At 39.8% G+C, this 24,286-nt stretch overlaps 1 protein-coding gene across 25 annotated transcripts; it reads left to right on the forward strand.

Annotated features, from left to right (window-relative positions):
* On the forward strand, window positions 1-23,522 carry LOC104610640 (uncharacterized). Of its 25 annotated transcripts, none has more exons than XM_088890466.1 (11): window positions 1-2,682; window positions 2,802-2,894; window positions 3,396-3,464; window positions 3,954-4,002; window positions 7,912-8,166; window positions 8,526-8,666; window positions 15,385-15,504; window positions 15,746-16,673; window positions 16,894-17,096; window positions 19,565-19,669; window positions 23,309-23,522. In XM_088890466.1, the coding sequence occupies exon 1, from the start codon at window positions 389-391 to the stop codon at window positions 2,558-2,560; it is 2,172 nt and encodes a 723-aa protein (XP_088746592.1). In that variant the 5' UTR covers window positions 1-388; the 3' UTR covers window positions 2,561-2,682; window positions 2,802-2,894; window positions 3,396-3,464; window positions 3,954-4,002; window positions 7,912-8,166; window positions 8,526-8,666; window positions 15,385-15,504; window positions 15,746-16,673; window positions 16,894-17,096; window positions 19,565-19,669; window positions 23,309-23,522. The 25 variants fall into 25 exon arrangements, with proteins under 25 accessions (XP_088746592.1, XP_088746590.1, XP_088746588.1 ...); XM_088890464.1 differs by lacking the exon at window positions 23,309-23,522 and adding an exon at window positions 20,364-23,260; XM_088890462.1 differs by lacking the exon at window positions 16,894-17,096 and having other exon boundaries at window positions 23,309-23,513.
* Window positions 23,523-24,286: the final 764 nt, after the last annotated feature.

Genomic DNA, 24,286 nt, shown 5'->3' on the forward strand with positions numbered 1-24,286 from the left:
GTACCAACCTTGCATTCGGAATATTGTCTTTGCCCTGACTGAGGCCGAACTCATTATTGTCACCCTCCAAGCAGATAACACAGCACTCACTCGCCGCTCACATCTCTCATTTCTCTTGGTGTGGTCTAGCGAAGGGTTGATTTCTCGACGGAGACTCTTAGATCTCTCTCTCGGTGTGGTCTAGCGAAGGGATGATTGTACGTCCTCCCTGCGCAGCTTAGAGGCAAAGCCGAAACCAGGTGATGGTCTCTCTCTCTCTCTCTTGCCATCACACTGTATTTATGTGCAAACGCCAAATTTTCTGTAGCCATCCGACAAAGATGGGACTTTGCTTATTTCCAAGAACCAGTTAGTTCAACCGGGTTTCTATCACCACGGAACCCTATCTATGAGTGTAGCTGAACTCAGATTGTTCTGGAGGCAAACTCTTCTTCGACAAAGATGTTTATTCAGAGCGTACTCTGGTGCTTCTTCGGCATCATTGTTGTATGAACACGCGTTTGATTCGAATTTTTTGTTCCAAAATTCCGTATCTGATGTAAGTAATGTTCCCGGTGAAAATTCATATGCCACCACGGAGTGTAAGTTGTTCCCATTGGTAGTTCGAGTGTTTCATTCCTTGAGTTGGAGAAGTGCAAGGGAGATACGGTTCCCAGAAGCCGTTGACAAGTATGGATTTCATCGATCTATGCACGCATTTGGGATTATGATACACATCTTCTCATCAGCAGGAATGCGCAGGGAAGCATCTGGTCTCTTGAGGGAGGTCGTGTTCTTTTATAAGGAAGCCAGTTATGACATGTTTGATTTGCTCCCCACATTGATGAATTTATCGGGGGAAGAACAATCTGTCATTGTTTTTGAAGTACTTATGAATATTTTTGCAGAGTCTTTGATGCTTGAGAATGCAGTTGATGTATTCGTGCAAGCTAAGAGCATTGGGCTCGAGCCTCATGTGTCCTCGTGCAATTTCTTGCTCAAGTATCTGGCTGAAGGAAATAGAGTAGAATTCCTTACTAGTTTATTTGATGAAATGAAGAACTATGGGCCACATCCTAATGTTTACACTTACACTATTTTGATGGACTTTTACTGCAAAGGAGGTCTTTGGCAGGACAAGGCAGATATTAGGCGAGCTAATGAGATCCTAGTGGAAATGCAGAATTGTGCTGTGCGTCCAACGGTTGTCACATATGGCACATATCTATATGGAATCTGTAGAGCTGGAGATGCAGACTTGGCATTAGACTTCCTCCATGACTTGAGAAATAGAAATCAACCTCTCAATAGTAATTGTTACAATGCTGTTATATATGGTTTCTGTAAAAAAGGCGAGGTGTACAAGGCTACAAGGGTTTTGGAAGAAATGAAAAGTGATAAAATATCACCTGATGTTTATAGCTACAGCATTTTGATAGATGGGTTCTGCAAGAAGGGAGATGTTCTAAAAGGTTGGAATTTACTGAAGGAAATGGAAAGCAGTAAAATAAGGCCTTCCATAGTTACCTTTAGCTCAATTTTGAATGGTCTATGTGAAGGTGGACACATGGAAATTGCACTAGACTGGTTCTATAAGCTCAATTCTTCTGGTTATAAGCATGACCAGATTTCTCACAACATATTAATTAATGGATATTGTAAGCAAGGGGAATTGGATTCTGCCAATAGAATTCTAGAAGAAATGTTCAGACACAACTTACCCCCTGATGTTATCAATTGGACCAGTTTGATCCATGGTTATTGCAAGATAGGGTGCTTGGAGAAAGCTTTGGAGCTGTTTAAGTTTATGCTTGATGGAGGTATACTACCTAACACTGTGACCTGTACTGTTATTGTTGATGGGTACTGCAAGGAAGGGCGTGTTGATGAAGCTTTTAAACTTATGGATGAAATGCAAGACCAAGGTATTATTCCCAACTTGTTTACCTATAACACAATCATCAATGGACTGTGCAAGGAAAGGAAATCTGAGCGTGCCTGGGAACTTTTCCCTTTGATGCTAAAGAGGGGTCTAGTTCCTGATGTTGTTATTTATAGTACCCTTATTGATGGTTTTGTCAAACAGTCAAACCTAAAGGAGGCTTTAAAGTTGTATGCAAGGATGTCAAAAGATGGGATCTCACCCAATGCCATCACATATACAAATCTGATCAGTGGATTGTGCAATTGTAGCAAGGTGTATGATGCCCTAAATTTGTTCAAGGAAATGATTGGAAAGCATTTGATGCCTGACAAAATTGCTTACACAACAATTATTGCTGGGTTTTGTAAAATTCGAAATATGAACACAGCTTGGCAACTGTTCACTGAAATGAGAGAAAGAGGCTTTTCACCTGATGTTTTTACTTATACCTGTATAATTGATGGGTTTTGCAAATTGAATCAGATGGACATTGCTCTTATGTTGGTTGATGAAATGATACAAGAGAATGCCACTCCCAATGAGGTGACTCGCACTTCTCTTCTCAATGGGTGCCGCAGATTACATGATCTGGATAAAGCTCGAGAGGTTTACGACAAGATGAAGAAGAAAGGTATCTTGTTAGATGGTCCCATCTGACACTAGGGTTTGGTAGTGGCAAGAATGAGAAAGGTTAGTCAGTCAACTAAATGACATGGAGTGAACCAAACATTTGTTTAGAACTCTCAGCCTGATGATGAGAAAAAGACACTTCCAATTAGGTAACTTATACTTCTTTATTACAGGGTAGTGCAGATAATGTGATTTGGATAAAGATTTAGAGATTTACAATGAGATAAAGAATGGAAGTATCTTATTAGATGATTCTATTTGACACTAGGGCTTGATTTTGCTGGGATGAGAAAGGTTAGCCAATGAAAGGCTATGGAGTGAACCAAACATTGCACAAACCTCTTAATTTAATTTATACTTGGTAAGAAATCTGGCTACCTCCTCATATATATGCTGTTTATTTATGATTATATCTCTTGCCAAATTGTTCCAATAGCTTTGCTTTATTTTTTAATTTGGACAAAGAACTTGTATTTATGCCTTTACCATAGGAGCTGTATATTGGTATACATAGTTTGGGTTTCTTATTCTGGTTGAGATGTTTGATGTTTTCTCATCCACAAAAAATGCTGGTAGTTGTATGTATATGATAGTTATGATAGGTATGCCCATTTTTTTTTTGTTGTTCCTATGGACTGAATTCGGTTTCACTGTTTCCAAATGGTATGTAATGAGTCTGCAATTTAAAAGAATTGTAACAAAGCATCCTATTTAGATACTTGCACAATTCATTTGTGTTTACACTTATTATACAGTTTTCTTCTAGCGTCACAAACAACTTTGAATGAATCGTCTAATGTTCCTCATGATTTAATGCTTCAGTTTTGCATAACTTTTGTTTTCTTTTTTTCTTCTTTGGCAGCTTCTGCGGTTCTAAGAATGATTATGGAATGATAGCTTACTTTCATCTCGCTTGCTTCTGGCTATGAATGTAGGTTTGCGAACACACCTTGGTAAATAATGCTCACATATCTTATCAAGAAAAAAGTATGATGACTTGCGGAAAATGAGCAAGATATGCTATTGAAAAAAGCCAACATGGTCATTCTTTTAACACAACTACTCTTGATCAATTGGATTACAGCTAGAATAACAAAGTAGGAAGGGAGATCAGGGTTGGGTAGATTGGTGGGAAGGAATTTTGCTCTGTAGGGTAAATGGTTATGGATATTCTCAATAGAGTTCGATAAGTCGTGGTACATCCATGAGGTGCTAGCAAATGGGTGGGATGCTGGTGTGGCTACTAGATCATCATTAGCCTTTCCTTATAAAGCCATTTTAGGTTTGAAACACATCTGTGTCTGCATGCTGGTGAGCCCATGCATGTATTTATGTGTCTGTGTGTGTATTTAATTTCCAGTGAAAGTGTTTCCATCAGAATAGTTGATGTGGGTGCAACTTCCATTTTGCTTTTTTTCAGAAAATTATAAAGATGGATGAAGTTGGACTATTCTGCCTGAGGAATCTTGGTAAGTAATCTCTCCTAGTTACTAATGAGGAAGTAACAGCCATACAATATACAAATTTTAGTCCAAGTTCTTTGATTGAAGAATGCACCTATTCCAACATCAGATTTTATTATGAATCTTTCTCTATTACAGTTTTTCCATATTGCATGGATGTTTTCACATTCTTTTTGTCAGGAATAAAAAACAGAAAGGAAAAGAATATGTACTGTGTGAGCTAATATGAACTACCCACAGGATTTAATGGTATCAAAAGTGCCAAGAATTCCCTGTATATCATGAAAAAAATATATGAAAAGATGTATAAAAGGTTTTCTTATCTCTGTGTGGTGGGGCCCTTGGAATAAGTGACAAACCATCTCTTGTCACTCTCCCCCCAGCAAGGCTATCAGCTATTGATTTGATGGCTCTTTAACCACATGAATGAGTGGTTAGGTGTGACACTTGTGTATATATTTATATCTATATGGTTGTTTAGGAACTCTTCCTCATCAATCAAGAATGATCTGAAAGTCTCTCAACAATGAACCACTCAAAGCCCATACAGATTAATGGTTAAACAAGAGAGAATATATGCTCCCAGAAACCACTTAGCATCAGTACTACAATAAAACCTTAGTCTAGGCTGGGATTCACGAGTCAACATGTGCCTATGAGTCTACTTGTGATGGACTTGGAACATCATATTTACAATTATACCCCTTACATTGACACACCAAGATGCAGAATCCTCTTTTGCATATGTAACGAAGAGATGAAACAAGCATGCCATCTCTCTCTCTCACAGATGCATGAGAGAGAGAGAATACCTGCAAACTATATCTTGTAGGTAGTCTCCTCATAATACTTAGGTCTGAACCCATATGACCAAGGAAAAGTTAAATATAGTGGGCCTGTGTATCATTTGTACCATACTACCAGTACTTGCTTCTGTCAACCAATGCTTTTAACTACTCACAGCCAAAATGATTGATACATCACCTAAACTGTTTTTTAGGTATATTTCACTCAATGACCCTGTTGGTTGAACTGCTGAACCATTTGACGTTGTCAGTGGGCCATGGGTTAAACATTTACTCTTTTCTATTTTTTAGACATTTCCATAATTAATAACCATAATTTTTATTTATAACACTTTTTTTTATTTGATCATTAACAAAAAACTTTCATTAAAGAACTTTAAGTACAAGAAAGGGAGATAAACCATGTGGACTCCCCCAAAAGAGACTAAGTGCCACCCAAAGAGAAAATAAAACAATTAGAAATGAGCTATTACATTCTTATTTGTTTGGCAATGTCCCCTGTCAGCCATTTAAATTTCTTCTTTTCATTGTTGTAGTTCCAAAGCCCATTCTTGTCTTCCTTTAACCAACCCATTTCCACCTCAGAATCTCCTTCTATAACCAACTTACTAATATTCATCTCTTTAGCTCTTTGAACCCCTTCCAAAGCCACCAAGATCTCAGCCCTGAAAAAGAGCTATTACATTCTTATTTATCACACTTATTTTTTATTAAAATGATGAATATATAATATTGAAGGCATGCTTTTTGTGGAAGTTTCATGGGCAAGCCGGGGATAGAAAGCATTAGGGTTGTGTTCAGAGAGACCTTGGGCAAGGTGGTGGCTATGTACTCAGGATCAATTGGAGCGGGAGATTCTCCGGAGAGCTGAAATGATGGCTTTGCTAAAGGGACTTAGATTAGCAAAGTAATTTGGCTTCCAACAGTTGGAAGTAGGAGGCCTTGAAATTGGTGATATCTTGGATAGGGAGCAACAATCTACCTCTACAAGCATGCTTTTCTGAACATAGATTGCTTATTAAGGCTTAGTTTGGAAAGAGTACAAATACAATTTTCTTTTGATAAATGATTGATAATTTATTCACAATAATCAGAATGGAATTACAAAAGAGCCTGCCCAAGGAGTACAAATACAAATTTGTAGAGTGCAAAACCTTATATTTTGCATTATTTTGTATGTATTTGCACTGTACATATTTGTATTTGTACTCTTTCCAAACTGAGCCTAAGGGAATTGAATATCAGTGCAATTGGATGAGAAGAACTACAAATGGAATGGTGGGTTCACTAGCTAAACAAGGGGTTAATAGACAGCACTTGTTTTGGGCAGAAGTGTAACATAATCCTGCGCTGTTGGAATGTTCCAACCTGTTTGTACTAAATCGTAATATTTATTCTAATAAAATTTCCTTTGCTGATAAAAAAATGGCATGCTCTTTTTATCGCAAATGTTATGTTATTTTCTATATTTTTATTTTTTATATTTTTATTTAATTTATGGTTTCACAGGTTGATCCATTTAATCCAGATAAGTTGAACTGCTGAACCACCACCTGGATGGAAAAGCGGTTTCATTTCTGTGTTGGTTTTAAAAACATTGATAAAAAACAAAACTGGTATTGGTAAATGGATCAATATCTTAGTTATTTTTCTGAGATTGCATCAATATCTTAAATTTAGAGAGGCCAAAATGACTAGTCATCACCTCTCCGCATTTATAAGACTACGCATCATTGCTCCACCGCGCCTCGCCCCACAATCGCCCCACACGACGTGCGACACCTGTCCAGTCGCACGCGGTGGGGCATTCCCGTGTGCGAGGCTAACAGGATGGATGCTAACCCCGCCTGTTAGCCCCAAAATGAACTCAAAAGGACTTTAGTCTGCAACTCTGCGAGCTTTTCCCATATTCCCGCTCCCTTGAAGCTCAAATCGGAGGCTCTGACCCCCGTTCTCTACTCGAGCTCAGATCTCTGCCCCCATCTCCGACACTGGAGATCGCTCCGGTCACATCTCCGAGCATAGAATTTAGATAATACCATTCTTTGTGTTTTCGTATGGTCATTATGGTTGATACATGCAGGGGCATTTGGGAATTAATCAGTTGATGTATGGTTGAACCATAGAAAGATTACCAGAAAAGGTGGAAAAAGTAGACTCCTTACAGGAGAGATCCACTGAGCACAAAAATGACTTAAGCTTGATTTTATGTTGATGTATGGTTGATTTTATGACTATGCATCAAACAGATTTTTTTTTTTTTCACAAAAATGATTGAGTGTTTGAGGTTGGATTTAGTAGACTCCTTGGTTTTTTCTTCATAGAGCATTGGTTTCTTGAAATGAAAAATACCCACACAAAAAACGGTGGCCGGAGCGATTGTCGGTGTTGGAGGGGGAGGTGGAAGAGGGTAAAAAACGTCTCTGGTTTGAAAAGAAAAACAAAACATCAAAGGTGGGTTTAATGAAAAAGCCAAAGCCCTAGACAAAAAACGAAGGTTAGAACTTACCTGATGGCCGGAGCGACCGCCGGTGCCAGAGATGGGGCAGAGATCCGAGCTCGGGCAGAGAACGGGGGGGGGGGGGGGGGGTCAGAGCCTTCGATTTGAGCTTCAAAGGGGCGGGAATATGGGAAAAGTTCACAGAGTCGCAGACTAAAGCTCTTTTAAGTTCGTTTTGGGGCTAACGGGCAGGGCTAACGTTCATCCCGTTAGCCCCGCACGCGGAACGCCCCATCGCGTGCGACTGGACAGGTGTCAGCCACACATCGTGTGGGGCGATTGTGGGGTGAGACACGGTGGGGCAGTGATGCGAACTCTTTGCACATAGTATTGGCTTTTCTTTCCCCTGATTGTTTTCATATTGTAGGTGTGATATGGAAGTAAGAAGATTAAATATTTGTGTGTTTTGCATGGGTTTAAAGGTAATGACTAAAAGGTGCATTCATTTCTCTATAGATGGTCCCAATGTTTATGGTTGGCAAATGGGTCATGGGTCTGCTGTACTCCTGCACCAGAAATACTAATTGAATAGTCCCAGAAATCCAGATTCTTAACGTCATGACTTGGAATCATCAACTCCAACTGGTCCTGATGTATTTTATGTTGCAGGAGAGGGTTATGAAGGTGATTTTATTTATCTTATCACTACAATTGGATGTACACCGTCCTTTCCTCATTATTACTACCCCAACTGCTCTTTCTGTATGGGAGGCCGACTTCTTGCGTTTGGCACCTTGTTTCAATGTTGTGGTCTACAATGAGAGCAAAGATATCAGGAAGAGTATATGGTCACTAGAATTTTATGAGGAAGGTGGTTGCATAATGTTCCAAGCACTTTTATCACTGCCAGAGACTATAGTTGAGGTACTTATGGATTTATTTGTGTTGCTTTTTTAAAATGGTTTATGATATGGAAAAGAAATATAGTTCCCTCATGGATGAGTGACTTTAGGATGAGGGGAGGAAAAGATGTGTTCCTTTAGGCATCTTTTTTCTGGTTGACTTGGGCCAAGAAACCATTATTCTCAGGTGTTTGATTTACCATTGGTTATCAACAAGTAAAGGTGCATAATGGTCTATCAGAAGTGGTGCTGTCTTGATACTTTAAGTTGGACTAATGGATTTTGTTGTAGTTCTCTTTACTATTGTTATCTGAAATGATTTTGGAATTGTTTTCTTCATAATTGATGGAGATCTAATTTACTTCTACATATTTTCTGCAGGATTTAGAAGCATTGGAATGCTTGGGATGGGAGACTATAATAGTTGATGAGTGCCAACAAATTAGAGTGTCGAAGCACATGGAACAAATTAAGATGCTAACAACTGATTTTAGGCTTCTTGTTGCTAGTGGTCAAGTAAAGGTGTTTGTTTCTTCATGCTTTTCTGTTGCTTTTCTCTGTTACAGGCATAATAATTAAGGTACCAAGGCAAGACTCATCTAGGTGCTAGGGTAGTTTTAAAACTTACAACTGCACTGGGCCCAAGTGTAATATCTGTACTTTTGGAGTATCTTTACCCCTTTTAATCCTCACTGTGCATTATTGTTTTTACTAATGAAATGATTCCTGGTTATCCATAAAAAAATAAAAAAGAAAGGAAAAATAGATAGGGGAGAGCGGAGAGGGAAAAAATGGTAAAATAAAAAAAATGAAAAATCCCTAAGGGTGGTGCTCCTGTTCAGAGCAAAAGAAACTAGAGAGGGATATAAAAAGGGGAAGGGGTGATGAATAAAAATGAAAAAGACAACTTTATTAGTGGAACCTTTGTTTAGACAGAAAGAGAGAGGGTGTAAAATTGAAGGGTCACTTTTTATTTTATTTTATTTTCTCTGTACTACATTACTACTTTTTCTTCCTGTCTGTTGAGACACAAATAAAGGGAATAGAGAGACAAGTGTACAAGAAAAGGCCACGTCAGCCTTTAACTAATGTAACTGACAGTCAACCACTAGAACAAACTAAATAACAAACTGGACAAGTGGAGAGGCTGATATAACAGAATTGTAACAAAAGTGTTATAAATAAGGAAAGGAAGCCAGAAGAGGAATCATTGATTTTGGGAATTCAATCTCTCTCTCTCTCTCTCTTTCTTTTTTTCTCTCTCTCTCTCTCTCGTTTAGGAGGCAGGCTTCCTCGAAAAGTCCCTGAGTTAGGCAGTTACCTAACAAGTTGGTATCAGAGCTAAGATGCCGAGCACAAGGTCGTTCGCGATGGAGAACAGGGTTGACAACATGGAAGGAGAAATGCAAAGATTATCGGCTGTCGTCAAAGAAATAAAAGAAAGCTTCGCATCCTTGCTTGAGCAACTGGAACAGACACCACCTGCGCCGAATCGGGAAGGGTAGGAAGAACACAGTGACACCAGTCATTGAAGCGGATCAAGAACGGCAAGAATCGAGTTTCCCGTCTTCGCAGGGGAGATCCCACGTCCTGGCTTCTGTGAACCGAAAGGTACTTTGATTACCACGATACGCAGGGACCTGATCGTGTTCCATTAGCTTCCGCACACCTGGAAGGAGAGGTGATCGTCTGGTACCAGTGGTACCGGCAACGACACCCAAGAGCCACATGGGTGGACTTCACCGATGCCTTAACCATGAGATTTGGAGTCTTGGCTTTTGAAAACTATGATGAAAGCCTCGTTAAGCTACGACAGACTGGCTCCGTCCAAGATTATCAGATGGCGTTCGAAAGGTTAGCTGTGCGTGTGCAAGGGTGGCCAGAAAACGCACTTGTCGGCAGTTTTGTTGGTGGACTTAGGCAAGAATTGCGGCTAGAGGTTAAAGCCATGCAACCCACCACCGTTCTTGACGCAGCAGCCTTAGCTCGACTCCATGAAGACAAACTGAATCGAGCAAGAAGGATTAATCGACCTTTGGGAGCTGCGGTCAGACTAGGTATACCGAATCCAGAACCGGGTATCTTGGGTAAATTGGAGTCCAGACCAGGAGTAGGAATCACAAGCAAGGAAGCCAACTCTGGTTCAGGCCCCGGCTCAACCAAGAGGTTAACCTGGGCTGAGATGCAAGCCTGACAGGAAAAGGGCCTTTGTTATGCATGTGGAGACAAATTCGAACCGAGCCATCGCTGTAAGATCTCGCATGTATTCTTCCTTCAGCCCGAAACCGAAAACGTCGAGCAATCAGCAGACATTGACGAGCCAGTGGACAACCAAGAATGGGGGCAATGGACAAAGGAATACCCGGAAGTATCCCTGCAAGCCTTGACCGGTCTTGCCTCCTCTCAAACTATGAGAGTAACTGGACTAGTACAAGGGCGCCATGTGTCGGTTCTTATTGACAGTGGCAGCACTCTCAATTTCATTACCCAAACATTGGTTAGACAACTAGGGATTCCGGTCCAACCATGTACAGCATTCCGGGTGCACGTAACTAATGGGAGCAACCTGGTGTGCGACAGTACGTGCACAAGATTAAAAATGAAGATACAAGGACACGAGTTCGAGGTAGATCTACATCCCTTGGAAATCAATGGAGCAGATGTAGTTCTCGGAGTCCAATGGTTAAGGCAACTAGGGCCGGTGATATGTGATTGGGCCCGTCTCACAATGGACTTTCAAGTGGGCAGCTCACAGGTGCATATTCAAGGACAACAGACCCAACCCACATCATTTTAATGCAGATTGACTCCCACGGGAATGGCCCAATTCTAGCCCAAGGAAGTAACTCCAGCAGATCCGAAGAAGCCCACATACAACTACAACAACTACTTCAGAAGTTTTCAGTGATCTTCCAAGAGCCTAAGGAACTACCACCGAGACGTGCCCATGATCATTGCATTCCATTTCTGCCCGGAACGATACCCACAAATGTAAGGCCCTATCGTTACCCCTATTTTCAAAAACTAGAGATTGAGAGACAAGTGCAAGATATGCTTGATAGAAAAATTATACAACCCAGCCAAAGCCCATTCTCCTCGCCGGTATTACTTGTGAAAAAGAAGGATGGGACATGGTGGTTTTGTATAGACTATAGGGCCCTGAACAACATTATTGTGAAGGATCGATTTCCCATACCGGTAATCAATGAACTACTAGATGAACTCGGCCGGGCCACCATATTCTCTAAACTAGACCTGGGATCGGGATATCATCAAATTCAGGTCCATGAGGGTGACATCCACAAGACCGCCTTTCATACACACAAGGAGCATTATGAGTTTTTGGTCATGCCGTTTGGGTTGACCAATGTGCTAGCTATGTTCCAAGCACTTATGAATGACATATTTCGACCCCACTTGCGCAAATTTATACACTTTTTTTTTGATGATATACTTGTATATAGCGCTACATGGGATGAACACCTAGTACATCTACAAATCACCTTGGAACTACTAAGGACTCATAAACTCTTTGCAAAGGAGTCAAAGTGCGCATTTGGACAGACTCAAGTACACTACTTCGGGCACGTAGTAAAAAATGGCATTGTAGCAGCAAACCCGGAAAAGATCTCAAGCATGATAAATTGGCCCTAACCTCAAAATGTTGAGTTACGGGGCTTCTTGGGTCTAACAGGGTACTACCGGCGATTCATCAGAGGATATGGACTGATTGCTGCCCCCTTGACAAGTTTACTTAAGAAGAATGGTTTCTGCTGGACTAGGGAGGCCCAACAGGCCTTCGAGATGCTCAAAACAACTGTCTCGTCCCCATCGACTCTCACACTTCCAAACTTCTCAAAGGACTTCACCATTGAATGTGATGCGTCAAGCCAAGGAGTAGGTGCGATCCTCATGCAAGAAGAAAGGCCACTAGCGTTTTTCAACAAAGCAATGACAACACAAAAATGGGCCAAGTCAGTATACGAACGCGAACTGATAGCAATTGTTCTCGTAGTTCAGAGGTGGTGACCCTACCTTCTAGAGAGGAGGTTCATCATACGAACTGACCACCATAGCCTGAAATTTCTGTTGAAGCAGTCCATACTATCCCCAAAACAGCAGCGATGGATAGCCAAATTACTCGGCTACGATTATGTCATTAAATACAAGGCAAGGCACACTAACAAGGTGGTGGATGCGCTGTCACGCCAACCACAACTATTTCCATTACTTCTCACGGGCCCAACGTGTTCCATCATGAGTCAGTTAAGGGAAGAAGCTGAAAGACACCCACAACTGAACAAGCTGCGTTCACAGGTCCAAGAGGACCCTACTAGCCACCCAGGGTACACAGTGGAGAATAACTTGCTGTTGTATAAACGTCGAATGGTGATACCACAGGATTCAACCCATGTTCAGCAGCTTCTTGAAGTGTTCCACTCATTACCAGCAGGAGGACACTCAGGGATTTTGCGCACTTACAAGAGACTAGCCACCCAATTCCATTGGAAAGGCATGCGGAATTTGGTCCAAAAATTCATAGCCGAATGCGTCATTTGCTAGAAAAATAAGGCTGATACCTAGTCTCCAGCAGGTCTGCTACAACCACTCCCAATTCCTACACAAGTGTGGGCAGATAGATCCATGGACTTCATAACGGGGCTTCCCCTTTCCTATGGCAAGTCCGTCATTCTCGTATTGGTTGATAGATTTACCAAATACTGCCATTTTCTCCCTCTTTCTCACCCCTTTACAGCTTCAATGGTGGCTGAGATTTTTACTAAGGAGGTGGCACGACTGCATGGTACCCCTAACACTATTGTCTCAGACCGCGACCCAATTTTTATGAATCGTTTCTGGGCAGAACTTTTTCGACTACAGGGAGTGAAACTCTTCAAATCTACCAGCTACCATCCTCAAACAGATGGGCAAACTGAGGTGGTCAACCGGAGTTTGGAAACCTATCTAAGGTGCTATGCAGGGGATAGGCCACGTCAGTGGCTCAAGTGGCTTTATTGGGCGAAATGGTGGTACAATACCACGTATCACAGTGTAGCAGGAATGACTCTCTTCCGGGTTCTATATGGATGAGACCCACCTCCCCTACTCCCATATGAGAAAGGGTCTACAGCAGTAGCAGCAGTGGAAGACCAACTCCTCCAGCGGGATAGGGTGTTACAAGATCTCAAATCCCACCTCCGTCGAGCCCAACAATGGATGGCAGACTCTTACAACAGAAAGCATAGGCCTGTCCAGCACCAGATTGGGGAGCAAGTCTTCCTTAAACTACAACCATACAAGCAAGTTTCAGTAGCAGGCCACAGGTGGAACAAACTGAGCCCAAGGTACTTCAGCCCATTTCGGATTGTGGAACACATTGGAACACATTTCGGATTGTGGAACAAACTTGACCTTCCAGCAACATCAAAATTGCACCCTGTATTCCATGTATCTCTATTAAAAAAATTGCCAAAAACAGAAGCAATAACAACAACCACCCTCCCATCATTCTCGGAAGATGGCCAAGTTCAAACTGAGCCCACCCAGATAACAGATTTCAGGTGGATACACAAAGGGAATCACATCGAACCAGAGGCATTGGTGGTATAGTCAGGTCTCCCACTTGAAGATGCAACTTGGGAACCTTACTTGGACTTACAGAATAGATTTCCACATCTTGACCTTGAGGGCAAGGTCGCTTTCAAGGGAGGAGGGACTGTTGAGACACAAATAAAGGGAATAGAGAGACAAGTGTACAAGAAAAGGCCACGTCAGCCTTTAAGTAATGTAACTAACAGCCAACCACTAGAACAAACTAAATAACAAACTGGACAAGTGGAGAGGCTGATATAACAGAATTGTTATAAATAAGGAAAGGAAGCCAGAAGAGGAATCGTTGATTTTGGGAATTCAATCTCTCTCTCTCTCTCTCTCTCTTTCTTTTTCTCTCTCTCTCGTTCAGGAGGCAGGCTTCCTCGAAAAGTCCCTGAGTTAGGCAGTTACCTAACACTGTCATTAGAATAAGGAGGAGAGGAAGAAGCATAAAGCAGAAAAGAGAAGTGTTGCAACAATTCCTTCTTTAGAGTTCAAAATTGTGGTGGTTCAATGGATTTCTTTTATTGTAAACACTTGATCTTATGTATCGGTGACTTTGTATGCCCTTTCATATAGCATCTATAATATTAAGTTGCGCAGCACACCATTAGCTATAATGACTCAATTTGTGCACTATTTAATATGGACCATATGGTGTATCAACACCCATAATCTTAAATTTCATAGCATTAACATAAGGCACCTGCCTTGTCATGTTGCATGCCCTGCCCAGACAGGTGCCTTGTTGCCAAGGTGTAGGTGTATGGGAAATTATACCATATCAAGTGTCTACTTGAGGTGATTCCCAGAGCATATCTTGACCTGGTCAGCAGCCAGGTGATGTCTTTACAACAGTGATTGCATGTCAGATTATTAACTTCCTCTGACCTTCTCCAGGATAGTATAGCTGAGTATCTCAATCTGCTCTCATTCCTTGATCCTGCAAGCGGGGAGATCAACAGTGATGGTTTGAAAACTGACTCCATTGACAGCACGAGTAAACTGAAGAAGCGATTTGCGCAGTTTGTTGCATTTGAGCATAAGTCCAACTCCTCTAAGTTTATAGAATATTGGGTTCCTGTACACCTTTCCAATGTGCAGCTTGAGCTGTACTGTGCTACTCTTCTCGCAAACTCCATGTCACTTCGTTCAAATTCAAAAAGTGATCCTGTTGGTGCCCTTTGTGAGATTGTTATTTCTGTCAGGAATGTTAGGACAAATTTAATGTCATTGCATTAGAATGGGCTTGTTTACTTTGTTTTAGCTGAATGTTTAACATTTTTGTGTTCATTTGTGATTAAAGCACATCCCGTTTTTGAAAAAGGGGGCACAATCCTAGTGAAGAAACGACACATTATGCTTTGAAAAAGTCAAGCACTACTATGCACCTGTGTACTTTTAATAGGAGCACCTTCTGTATTTGTATGATTTTTCATGAAAAAGTCAAGCACATCCCTTTTTTTTCACAAGGGATGTGCACCATTGATCAATTTTTGGATTTTCCCTAGTCAGCTTTCTCTATTTGTATGATTTTTTATGATTATTTGTTTATCATTTTTTGTTATGCATTTGTTTATGGCTACTTTTGTTTGGTAGATTTCCTCTTTCTTTCTAGTTGATATTGCTTATGTTGATCTTTTTGCAGTGCTGTGATCATCCCTATCTTGTAGATCAGTCTTTGCAAACTTTTCTCACAAGAGGTCTTCCAGAGATAGAGTACTTAGACGTTGGTGTGAAGGCAAGTGGGAAGCTACAACCTCTTCAGGTGCATGATTTATATACATTCTTATTTTAGAATTTATTCTATTTCTGTGCTACAGTTAAAGTTTGATTGAACTGGTTAATGAATTTATAGTGTGTAGCACTGATGAATTTTGCTCTATATATATATTTTTTTCTTTATATTCATTTGTTTCTCATAATGCTTACTAGAGTGGTTATACTGAAGGCAAACAAATATTTGTTGGTATGACTTCGTTCTCACTTGGATGCTTTTCATATGGCAGTCAATTGGTGGATCTGGACGGAATTCTATTGGAGATATTTTTCCTGCGCCATAGATTTGGTGCAGACTCTTATGAACGTGTTGATATTGGATTGCTCAGTTCAAAAAAGCAAGCTGCCTTAAATATATTTAACAAGGAACAGGGGAGATTCATTTTCTTACTAGAAAATCGTGCTTGTCATCCAAGCATTAAACTTTGTTCTGTTGATACTGTTATTTTATTTGGTAGCGATTGGAATCCATTAAATGATTTAAGAGCCCTACAAAGGATCTCAATTGATTCACAGTTTGAACAGTTAAAAGTATTCCGTTTATATTCATGTTGCACTTTGGAAGAAAAGTTCTAATTCTGTCAAAGCAAGAATGCAAGATATGACTCTTGATATCAATGTGCAGAATATAAACCATAGTACTAGTCATATGCTGTTCATTTGGGGTGCATCCTATTTGTTCAAGAAATTGGATGAATTTCATGGTTGTACAACACTAGCATCAGAGTCAAATGTTTCTTTTGAGCAGTCAATCATGAATGATGTGGCTGGGGAACTGCTGAAGCTGTTACCTTGTGATAATGAAGACAACGAAACATGAAACTGCTCTATCATTGCAAAAGTTTAGCAGAGTAGAACAACCTATTCTGTAGATAATACTTTACCTGGAGTCAGAAAGGCAGTTGTTTGATGAAATCCCACATGTATTTTGGGCAAAGATACTGGAGCGAAAGGAACCTCAGCGGAGATACTCCTCTTGGTCTACTCGGAGAATTCGGAAAAAAGTTCAATATTTTGAGGAATCACCGAAAAAAGCTGAAGTTGAAAGTGATGAACTTATAAAGAAGCGCAAGAAGGTAGTCAACAACATGATTGATCCAATCTTGCTCAGGCCTTGGGTAGAAGATAAGAGAAAAGAAACTCCTGTGGGGAAGTAAGGTAAAACTTTGGTCTGTGCTGGTATTTCATAATTATGGATCGTCCATTATTTTGTTCTGAAACTTTTTCTAGTTTATTGGCTGTGGAATGAAGGGACAGTTGATTGATTTAGCTTTCCTGCTAATCTTTGATTCGCTTAAGTTTCTATTTTACAAACTGATGGCATCTTTTGTTTTCCCTATAAAAATGACCACAATTCAATGTGGTTCTGGATCTCAAGTGTTTCAACAGTCAGCAATTAATATGAATAGAACAAGTCACATAATGCATGATCTCTTCAAAATAGCTAATGATACCACAAAAGTGCCTGAAGTTCAGCCCTCTGAATCTGATGAAGGAAGAATATTACGAGATTCACAGAAGAGTCTTCACCTCTTATTGAAGCCAGAGATTTCAAAACTTTGTGAAATCCTTCACCTTCCAGTATGCATCTTGGATAAAAAACCATATAATTATCTTCTTTTCTTGATAACATTTTAATTAATTTTTTCTTTTAGTAGTTATCTTTCTATTTTAATTTGTTATTGTTGATTAGATTGCTTTTCTTTCTTGCACTCTGAACAATATAAACACTAGCTCCCACCCCCATTCAAAAAAAAGGAAAGAAATTAAAAAATAAGTTCTTAATTAGCATGTATATATATCCTCATTGTGGATTTCTTTCATTGCTTTAGCGATCTTTTTTTATGGTAAAAAAATTCATTACTAGAACACTTTTTGTTAAGCAATTGGCTAGCTGCTCTTCAGTCTTGATTAAAAGGAGGATCAATTTCTCCACTTGTAACCTTCTCTTGAATGAAGTGTCTATCAATCATTCAATCTCAATGTGTTTATTACAGTCATGTCAGATTGGATTGTTGGCAATGTCCATGGCACCTTGTTTTTTTACAATATAGTTTGATGGGGATATAATGGTTGATACACAATTCAGTTGGGATGGTGTGCAACCACAATAATTTTGAAATCCATGAGCCAGTGCCCTATACTTCGCATTTATACTTAATTCAGCTTTTTGCCTATGCTGATGCTAATTGGGCTGCTTGTCTAGACACTTGGGGCAGTCTACTACGGGTTGTTCTATCTTCTGGGGTGACTTTCTTATTTCTTGGAAATGTAAGAAGCAATCTATAGTTTGTAAATCTTCAATTGAAGCTGAGTATAGAGCCATGTCCTTGGTTTGTAGTGAGATTGTATGGCTCAAGTCATTCCTCCATGACCTTCATATTGATCTCGCATTTCTAGTTCCTCTCTTTTCAGACAATCTCAGTGCTATCAAGATTGCATCCAACCTTGTTTTCCATGAGCGGGCTAATCATATTCAAATGGATTGTCATTTTATCAGAGATCTCCTTGTAGGTCAAATTTCCCTTCCTCACATCTCATCTGGGCTACTAGCAGGTTTGCTTACCATGTCTATGATACAGTCCCAGCACACCTTTCTTATGGACAAACTCATTCCTTGGCATCAGTTTGAGGGGGAGTATAGAGACATTGGTTGTAGAGACAAAGAGGACTAGTTTTGTCTTTTTCCTTGTATACTCGTTGTACACTATTTGTATCTTGAGGTCAAAATGGTCCTTTTACCTTTTAATATAGATATTTTTTCTGGGTGTGGGGAATCATTTTGACACACCTGTACAGTTCTCTCTTTTCTTTCTTCTCTTGCTCATATGTACTCTGACACATCTTCCACTTCAGTCAACAACCTTGCAAACTGAAGCTGCTTCCAGGTCCTATTACATGCATAAAATCTCTTGAATTAACCACATATATTTTCAATGGTTATGAAGGTTTGAGTACAGCACATGTAATGATATACCAAACACATTAATCTAAGCAAACCTTCTATCAATCCATCTCCCAACCCCTAGTTAGGCTTCTGCTGCGATTTATCTTCTTTGTTCATCAGCACATTATCTGCATGTGATTTATTTGAAACATGAAAAGAAACAGTCCTCCACTTAGCCTTCTAACTCCCAATTCCTTCATCCTCCACTCTCTTGTTGCCCCTTATAGGACATCAATGTCTTGAGGATCTGTATTGATGAACCTTCCTACGAGACATGCTTTCAACCAAACCAATCTCTCCCACAATTTGCTAATATCCTTCAGTCACTCCTACTGATGCCATCTCTTCAGCATGAAGTTTTAATCATCAAGTGCCATGCGCCACCAATCAGATATCTTACTTTCAAACATACAATATGCTTGACAAACTAAAAAAGATGAAAGATTCTTCTCTTTTCTGTTATTTCTTCCTCTTTCAATCTATTCTCGTTTGATGTCTGTTTCCCTACTATTTTCTTTATTTCTGAAATCTATTCTAAGTTGATCACATGGAATCAGAGCACCATTGATTGACTAGATCGATTTTAGATTTTCTACACCCTGAGCAAGTGAGCATAGAGTTTTTCTCCTCTAAGTACAGAATATTTCTGCATATCTACAATTCTACATGGTATTAGAGCACCATTGATTGACTAGATAGACTTCTTAAGGTAGCTCTATCAGTTGTTTTCCTTGTCATTGATTTATACCATGTTTTGGGGTTTGCCTCAACTACATTATTGCTTCATGCATTCCATTTACTTGTAGGCTGGATTTGTTTCAATGTAAAGTTGAAAATATGGTCTTTATCATAATGTGGCTGAAAACATGAGTGATTTGTTTTGCTCTAAAATCTTCTGCACCCTCCTTCTATTGAAACAAATGCACCTTTGTTGTTGTTTCTTTTCTTTTGTTTTTTGTTTTTCTGGCATGCAGTTGTTTTGTTTATGTGTCTATGTCTTCCCTGAGACTTTGATGAAATGCGGGATCTTGGAGATGAAATATTAATACTTTTTCTGGTAGGTGGAATAGTATTTTTTTAATCTTTTTGGCTTTAAATGCAGGAGGATGTCAAAGGAATGGCTGCAAGATTTCTTGAATACATAATGAACAATCATCATGTTCCTAGAGAACCAGCAACCATGTTACAGGCTTTTCAGATATCTCTGGTTAGTGTCTTCCTGTATTACTGTGCTCTAGCATTCCATTCTTGTGTTGGGCAAACATCTAATGATTGAGTTCACTGGTTCGAAGTATGCATTCTTCAAATTTTTTAAGCACGTGGCCCAGATGACACATTTCTATGATCAGTACTCACTATCAGTATTTTTCTTCGGAAATGTTCGGCACATTTTTCTACATTGTTCCTTGCAGTATTGCAATTTTTTTTTTCTCTTTTTCTTTTTTTTTTTTTTGATTGGGGTTGATCCTTTTCCTTAGTCTTAGATTAGAGAATAAAATTTTGGGCATTGATTATCCCGTCACTCGTGGTCTTCATTCTTGCACTCAGCTGTTGATCGACCTTCAAATTCTTCCTCTTAGGATTTCCTTTCGTGGGGGTGAGTTGGGGGGATGGAGTCTACTTCATCCCTAGATACATCAAATAATTGTCAAGGCATTGTCACTGATAAAAAAATTGTCAAGGCATTGTTTAGGCAACAACATGCCCTTGAGAGCTGCCTAGCATGAATTTCATATTATATGAAAAAGAGGTCTATCTAGGTGACATGCTGCCTGTTGCTTAGGTGGAAAAATAAAAAGTGAACAGCTTATTATGATATTATTACTATTATTACATCATATTAATTTGCGTGTTGATGCATTCTATCATGTACTATATTTATTACTTCTGTTTTGTTTTAGGGTTTTTCGACAAAGGAGCCAAGGGTTTTAGAAAGAGAAGGATGAATGGGAGGGCTTCATTTTCTTTTTCTTGCAATTATTCTCTCTTTGTTTCACTAAATTGAACAGGTGTGGGGTCTTTACCCCTTTGTTTTTCTTTAATTGCTCTTCTTTCCCTCTCTAAATATCTTATACTAAAAATTATACCCTTCTATAGTTGCTAAGATATTTTTTTTTATCAATAACAACATTTCATTAATTAATCACAAAAGTAATTACAAGGAGGAAGATAAACTTTCTTATCTTCCAACTGGAGCTTAAGATCCCAAGAACAGAAAAAGGAAAAAATTACACGTGCCCAAAACATTGACTCCATCTCAACTCCTTGCTTAGCTAACCCATCAGCAAAAGAGTTAGTTGATCTTTTCACCCAGCTGATCTTAACTTCCATCTCTTGAACCAGCCACCTAAATTTCCTCCTCTCATTACTGTACATCCATAATCTGCTATTTTCTTTATTCAGCCACCCTACCACCACCTCCGAGTCCCCTTCAATGATGAGCTTCTTATATTCATCTCCTTAGCTCTTTGAACTCCTTCCAAAACTGCAAAGATCTCAGCCCTGAGAGAGTCATCCACTCCAATTGGGCCTGAAAACATGGCTGAAACAAACCCATTCTCATCCTTAAACATACCTCCAATCCCCGATTGTCCAGGATTCCCCCAACTACTCCCATCAAAGTTTAGTTTTAAAAAAATGGCCGATGGGGGAGTCCAAGACACACTCAAGACTGTTTTGGTCTGGGTGCAATTAGCAATCTCACCCCACTTCCTCAACAAGTCATCCATTGTTCTTCATTGCTTCTTTCTACTTTAGAGAGGATCTTGGAATTTCTTTCCTCCCACAGAGCCCAACATACTAACATCTCCACATGGTCCTTCCCCTTTTCATTCGACACCTGAAGAAGGAAGGAGAAAAAGGGCTTTGCAAGTTTGATGGAGGATTCCATCTACACCCAAAGAGGGATAATGCCCACACCCAAATGGACTTAACAAACTGGCAAGTCGCTAATAGGTGAAAACCGGTCTCCCCATCCGCTTTACAGAGAACACACCTATGAGGGGATAAACATGTCTTGGGTCTCTTCTTTTGGAACAAATCACCGGTATTGATTTTTTCCAGAAAAGCTTCCTAGAAAAAACTATCAACTCTAGGGGGGAATTGGTCTACACCAAACCTCATTAAACGGGAAGGGAGAGCCAATAAGACTAGGGGGCTGACATAAGACTTTGAAAAAAGAGGCACAAGAAAATGAGCCAGTGGGGATGGGGGTCCAAATTCTAGAATCCAAGTTAGTAGGGTCCAAGAAAACATTATCAAGAATACTAAGGAGGATCGAGATACTTTCCAAGTCTGTATCTCTCACAACCCTTCTCAAACCCAAATTCCACCTAAATCCAGAAGAGGAAGATGAAGGGGTAATGAAGGAAGTAACTGGCTCATTTTTTTAATTCAGAAAGGGCATACAAAGAAGGAAACGCGCCCTTAAGAGGGGCATTCCCCACCCAAGTTCCTAGAATTTTATGGAGTTACCTGAGTTCAGATCATACCAGATGAGAAGGGTGAAAGTTGGAAGTAGATCATGAATGGCTTTCCAAGGTGACACACTTGTGGTCCTAGCTCGGATCCCAACATTCCATCCATTTTGCTCCATCCCATGTATGCTTACCACTACTTTAGCCCATAGTGTCTCCTTTTTTGTTAGGAGTCTTCACAGCCATTTCCCCAAAAGAGCCACATTCCTTTTCCTGATGTTCCCAAGCCCCAAGCCCCAAGCCACCTAGATTTTTGCTTCTTGTCACCACCTCCCAACTCACCCTATGGTCCCTTTTATCCTCTCTCGGCTCCCTTAGGAAACCTCTCAACATCTTCTCCAATCTGTTAGATACCTTTACTGGAATTTTGAATATTGAAAGGAAATAAATGGGTAAATTAGCTAAAGTACCCTTAATCAGTGTAATCCTCCCGCCAAGGGAAAGATAATTCTTCTTCCAATAGGCAAGTATCTTTTCAAATCTTTCCACCACCAGGTTCCAGAAACTCTCCTTTGGTTTATTACCCAAACGCATCCCTAGGTAATTCAATGGCCAACCTGAAACTTCACAACCCAATATTCCAGCACTTTCCCTGATCTCACCCTCCAAATTCACACCCATTACACAACGTTTTTCAAAATTCACCTTTAGGTTGGACATTTGTTCAAAAAGTTGTATCACCAACTTCATGTTCCTGATGTACATCAAATTCCCACCTTTGAAAAATTGCTCAAGTAATGAGAATTATAGACTTGCTGCAAATGCACATCATAGAAATCAAGAATTCAATGGCAGTATTCCTGTGTGTCATGAGTGTTACCCAAAGCACCCCTTTAAAAAGTTATATACTCAAGCCAATAGCCCATTTTGCATCATTTGAAAAATAGGACCTAATGCGAATAAACTTACGTTCGAACATGAGAATTAGCTCAACTTTCAATTTGGAGGATTTGCTTCCTTATCAAGGCACCTTTGAGCCTCTTATTCTACCTGCAAGTCTGCCCACAACCAAAATACTTCACCTTCAGCACCCATGCCAACCAGGTCGAGAGTATTCTCCAAGATGAAATTATCACTTCCAAAATAAGTGGTTGTCAATGTTATCTTGTGAAATGGAAATGTTATACTGACACCAATGCTACTTGGATTTCAAAAGAGGAGCGTTGTCACCTAGACCGAGATCTAATGGAGCAATATCATTCCCTTACCTCTCCTAAGGAGACTTCTTTTCAGTTTCTAGGTTTCTTATAAAGTCACAATATATTTTGGGTTGTATTATGTTATGTTTCGGATAAATACAGATGATTCTTCTTTGACTTGTCTTTTCTCCCCTCTCTTCTTCTTCCCTTCTTCCTATTTTCATCTAACAGGTGGTGCTGCATCAATTATTAGTGTACAAACAACAATAAAAAGCAATTTGGAAAATTAGAAGTTGATCAAGCATACAAAGGCAAGAAACATAAAAGAATCTACAAAAAAAAAACAAGAAAATGCTTATATTTAAAAAGGGGCTGTTCTGTGCAAACCTTACAAGGTAAAAACTAAACTAATTATTACAATTATGCTTTACTCCTGTGGGAATATTACTGAATAAATCATTGGAAATCTTATGAGCTAGCTCATGAATTTTTGAGTTGAAGGTCTATGTTCATGACAAATTCATTAGGATTTCGACTGTGAGCCTACACTGTGAATAATATAATCCACAAGCATTCACAAGCGCATCTGAAATCGACAATGTAATCACTTCACTATAGGTGTTTCCCAAACGCCTCATAAATGCATAGATGTGAATAATGTAATATAATTAACTAAATCAAAAGCCAAAGAAGAAACAAGATAACCTTAGTCAAAACTCACAATTAAAAAGACCTAATGGAATATAGAAGGAACTAGACCTGTTCATGGGCCGGGTGGCCCGACCCTCGGACGGGCTTGGACATTTTTATAGGCCCGCGGGCTTAATTCGGGCCAAAAAGCCTGGCCCGCAATAAATTCGAGCCGGGCTCGGGTTTTGTCAAAATAGCCTGGCCCGAGCTCGGCCCGACCCAACCTAATATTAAACTTAAAATTATTTATGTGATTATATCCATTTGAATAATTTTTTTTGATTTAAGAATGTAAAATTGTGTTTTAAAATATAAAAGAAAGGGAAATATACCATCTTGTAGGTCCATTGTTCATTTAAATAGAAAAAAAATACTTATCTGAAATTTTAATTCTAATTTGAATAGGGAAAATTGTTTTTTTTTTCAATTTGGTCGGGCTTCGGGCTCGGGCTCGGGCTTCGGTCTTTTTACCAGGGCCAGGCTCAGGCCCAAGTTATAGGCCCGTTGGTCGGGCCGGGC

Source organism: Nelumbo nucifera, chromosome 6 (genome assembly GCF_055504915.1).
Source record: "Nelumbo nucifera cultivar China Antique chromosome 6, China Antique-T2T, whole genome shotgun sequence".
Taxonomy (NCBI): domain Eukaryota; kingdom Viridiplantae; phylum Streptophyta; class Magnoliopsida; order Proteales; family Nelumbonaceae; genus Nelumbo; species Nelumbo nucifera.